Here is a 4,961-nt window from a genome sequence, read left to right on the forward strand (position 1 = left end):
GGGGGGGGGGGGTTGCTTTAGGATGACAAAGTTCACACACTCTTTGATCCTCAGCCCACTTTCTACACTGAAGTGCTTCATAGTGAGGGGAATTATCTTTGATGTCCTCACCGGAGGACCTCTCGTGCCGAAATGGATCCACGTCACTCTCATCCACAGACCTGAAAGGGATCTCACACAAGCTTTTTAATAGGAGTAGCGAGCATTAAGAAACAAGCTTGTATGTTTTCCATACAGCCAGTATTTATATAGCTGGGTGATATGTAGTTGTTGTTTGCTGCAGCAAATTAAAGGGGAAGTCCACTCTAAAATGGATCACATTGTTCCTTTTTTTTTTTTTAGATTACAAGGAACACGAATCAAATTCCTTTTTCTTTTTTTTCATATGTGGTTTTGTGAACAAATTATATTCCAAAATGTTTTTTTCTCTTGCACAAAAGATTATTAATATTATTTGATTTATGGAATATAACGTTTTTCTTATGTGTACATTTTTTTTATTAGTGTAAATGTAATAAGGTGATGATGAGTTTTGAAAAGAAATAAAATATGTGAAAAAAAAAGATGTGTAAAATTTACATTTTCAACTTGTACCCTTCAAGCCTAAAACTAAGGAAAAAGGAATATAGACGCGTATCCTGCGAGCCAAACGGTGTATTGCTCTTTATTGGAAGAAAACAAATAGACCAACTGTTAAAGAATAGGTTAACGTCATCATTTAGGATTTTACAGAAGATAACTTTTATACTGAGAAGCTGACAAAAGAGATCATGAAATGTTTTCTTACATTTCTTAGAAATGCAAGCGTTAGATACTGTATACCCTAACATAAGGCGACAATGTTTCTTAAAATAATATGAATACGCATCACCTTTGAGACAGGAACGGCATTGAGAGTACAAGGTAGGTAATGTTTTATGTAGATTTAATTTTTGTTCAAATATTTATTTCGGTACTACTGTGTTGTGTGTGTTTTTCTTCTGTGTGGGTTCATGTCATTCATCTTTTGTCAGTAGCACGTTATTGATAATGTTTTGTCATTGTGTTATCGTAAGGGTCTGGGGAAGTGGGGTGGGGGGAGGTTGAACATTGTTTGTCCTTGTCATTTGTACGTATTAATGAAAACCCTTACAGGTGTACAAATAGATGTTCTATCATGTGTTGTGTGTGGAGGGCTATGTTTATCAGTCTGTATGTAGAGGTGTGTAATGGATGAGAGTAAGAGAGAAAATAAATGGTCTAATAGGAAAAACAATACATCACAGTATATTACCATTTCTTTGGCTCAATTTTCACAACAGTTACAATTTGCAGGACCCTTAACGCAAAATGGTACACTCCCAATTATGCTCTCAATATGTCGACATAGCACACAAAGTAAAACATCAGAATCAGTTTGAGCAAAATCTCACACGGTAAATTTATAACTTTATTTCAGTCATTGGTACATTTGAAAATAAAATTGTTATTATCAAATAATTTTCTCAAACAGTGACTTATTTTGCGAGTTTGCTCGAAGCTATACAAATTGTAATAAATAAAAAAAATGTCAGTACTTCAAATTACTTATTCTTTAAATTGAATGAACTGTATTACTGTAAATGATAGAGTCTGGAAACTGACTTTACACTACAGTTAATCATACATTCAAACAAGACAAAATTAAATGTACTTTTTCTCTTCTGGAACAACCACAAACCTTAAATATTTCAATCACTTGTAAGCTTAATGTAATCTTCTAAAATACATTCATCCACAGTAAAGCTGAAAACATACACTATTAAACTACGAGTTACATTACTCTAACATACACTTAGTGCATTGATCATTTTGACAATAATCAAAAGGAAAAGAAATGCATTTCTTTTCCTTTTTGTCCCCACTATTGGAATTGAAATGTATGGCTGTGGTTATAAAGTAAGTAGCAATTAACAGGGGAAATAAAGAGAAATGCCTGACACGAGTTACATCGCAATACACACTGACATTTGTCTGTAAGGTGTCTGTATTTTGAGAAATGAGCCTGTGATTTGTAAGGACAGCATGTTGTGTTTAAGGAGAATAATTTAGCACATCAAATTTGTGAAAACCGAGTCAGAGCAACTAAATACAATGAGTAGCAAAAACATATATTTTTTAAAGGCTTATGAATGGTAAAAAATATTCAAATTAATAAATACCAATAATAAACATTTGTCATTTAAAAAAAAAAATGATGTCACAGTATTTAATCTCACAGGGTTTTGCGTTGCATAAATTGTATATCACGGAACATTCTCTCAGTGACGCTTGCAAATAAACTTGCCATGCAGTCGCCTTTAATCACCAGAGGGGGAAAAAATAACGTGGCTCATCTCTATCAAGGGTGCCACTTACTCTGGAGAGAACTGCTGCGGTTGTCGAGTTTGCCTTGAAGTTCCCCTCAAACATCAGCTGTGGAGTCCTGCTTTGTCACTGTTTAGTCATCTTGGAGCCAGATGAACCAGCGTAGTCAGAGAATCTACTCTTTGAAAATTTTTGGCCCACAGACTGCTGACGGATCCAGCAAAGCCTTAACAGACTGAATGTGTTGGAGTCCGTCTGACCACAGTCGGTGTGTAATTAAGAGCTGACTCATCACAGGACTGTTAATATAAAACAGTGAACTAAACCAAATAGGCAAAATACTCGTAATAGACTCGTAATATAGCTAATAAGGGATCCTTGGACATAGTAAATGGTTGGGATGTATTTTTTTTTTGAGATGCAAGTTTATAGTTAATTTTTTTTTGAAATGCAAAAATTCAAGGCCTTGCTCTGACTTGCATGTTACACACAGGCCGTGGTTCTGGGTGTTTGCCTTGGGGAATTTCCATAATGCATCCTCCTGGTATCCCACTCTAGTGCTGGTTTAGACCTTTGTTTAATTTCCATTTCTAACCTCTGATTAACTTAGCTCCCTGATCGAGAAACAAAGACTTATTTATAAGAAAATGTTTAAGAAATCATTTAGAATTGTTTCCAGGACAAGATACATTTTTCATCTTAATGATCAGCTAAATAGGACTGCGTTCTATATGTGATTACACAGTGTTGTATGTCTTCACTGTCTTGCCTCTGCTCCTGCCGTCTCCATACAGGCTGAGCTGCTGACTGGTTCCTCGGTAGCTAATGTGGAGGAAGCACATCGGGCCAGCCAGGAGCTGCTAAAGCGCGGCTGTGGATCAGTCATCATCACTTTGGGACCCCAAGGCTGTGTGGTTGTCAAGGCACAGGGGTCTTCCTCCAAACATGTTCAAACTACCGCAGTCCCAGCTGTGGACACTACGGTGAGCGTGACATGATACATACAGATATATGGTAATCATTTTTAGTTAAAAAATATCAGACGTTAGTGAAATTAGCACATCGTCACATTTTAGTGGATTGAACCAGATCCATCCTTAGCATGTTTAGCCACACTAGCGGCATGGCCTTAGGCATCGCAATATCAGTCAGTTAATCGTTCTGTCCGACACTGCGGTCCAGACTGTAATATCTCAACAACTAGTACCATTAAATTATGTATAGACATTCCTGGTCCTCAGAGGATAAATCCTGCCGACTGCGATGATACCCTGATTTTTCTTCTTGCGCCACCATGAGTTTGACATTTGGTGTTTTTTAGTGAAATGTCAAAGTTGTGTTCGTGTTCACCTCAGGACAAATTGGAATCACTTTGGTGATCCATTAACCTATCATCAAGGGCCATCATCAGGTCATTTTTAAAAATGTGTCCAATACTGTGTTCTAGAGCTGAAACTGTTCGGTGATTAGACGATCAACGGAAAATTTACTATTTTTTATAATCTATTAATCGTTTAAGTAATTTTTCCAGCAGAGCCTTAGGAAATCAGGAATTTTTCACAGTTTTCTGCCTTTCTTTTAGACCAAACAATGTTAAAATCAGCATGTTTAGTTTTGCCACTGTGAGCATATTAGCTTGTTGGCAATAGCATTTGGATTCAGATATGTTTCCTGACTACGTTTTAAGTTATTTCATTCATTGTTTGGTCTGTATAGTGTCCAAAGATTATGAAAATTCCCATCACAATAAGATATTTTATTTGCAGTGATATGAGCTCGAGATATCCTCAAATCTTCATATCGTATGAGAAGCTTGAACCATTTCCGGTAATGCTCTAGAGATGGAAATGTGTATATATAGATATTTTAAACATATTTAAATAAAATAAATTGTTATGTAATATTTTTGTAATATTTTAGATAATTCAAATATAGAATTATTAATGACAAAAAAAAGTCACATGTATTTTTTTTCTTCAATAGTAGGTTATGACTTATGACTGAGAGGAAGGCTGGTGGTATTCGTTAAAAGGAACATGTTTTAAAGAGAAAATTAAAGCTGCGAGCAGCGATGAACGGGCCCTCGCAATCTGCAGCGTGTCGGGGTGCTGGCGGGACTCCGGCCTGCGCGTCCGAGAACGTCCGCGACCGTCTGATGGCGCGACCGCGAGTGAGACGGATTTAATCCCGCGTGGACCGCCTGATGCTGGAAATGATGCTTTGCAAATAGTCCAATGCTTCCTGTATCCGCTGCCTGGCGCTACAGAACACGTGCAAACATGCATCATGTAGCTCTGTGTCAAATGTAAACCACATTGTGTAAAAGTCATGTAAATCGGTTGGTGTTTGTCAAAAAACGTAGATTTCCTTTCGCCAGCAGGTGGCGCTGTGAGTATTAGGGAAGATTAGCTTGTATACATCCTCAGGCCATGAGTGTTATCAAGCATGTGAAGTTTGGGACCGTTTGGAACAAGTCCAGCTGAGTTACATCAGACATTTCCTTTAGCCAGTAGGCTTCGCGGATTTACTGTAGCGCCCCCTAGTTGTCGAATGCAAAACAATTCTCAGGATATGTTACTGGATGTGATGTGATATGCTGAATATTTTGGGAATTTAGAACAAATGGTTGAGAATGG

The 4,961-nt window shown here is 37.2% G+C and overlaps 1 protein-coding gene across 1 annotated transcript in view; it reads left to right on the forward strand.

Annotated features, from left to right (window-relative positions):
• rbks (ribokinase) overlaps positions 1–4,428 on the forward strand; it is a 24,618-nt gene extending 20,190 nt beyond the window's left edge. Inside the window, exon 8 of the mRNA XM_031876835.1 lies at positions 3,120–4,428. Within this exon, the coding sequence (XP_031732695.1) occupies positions 3,120–3,323 (204 nt within the window). The 3' untranslated portion in view covers positions 3,324–4,428. The remainder of the gene's footprint in view (positions 1–3,119) is intronic.
• Positions 4,429–4,961: the final 533 nt, after the last annotated feature.

This window comes from Anarrhichthys ocellatus, unplaced genomic scaffold, assembly GCF_004355925.1.
Source record: "Anarrhichthys ocellatus isolate YVR2014 unplaced genomic scaffold, GSC_Weel_1.0 scaffold117, whole genome shotgun sequence".
Classification (NCBI taxonomy): domain Eukaryota; kingdom Metazoa; phylum Chordata; class Actinopteri; order Perciformes; family Anarhichadidae; genus Anarrhichthys; species Anarrhichthys ocellatus.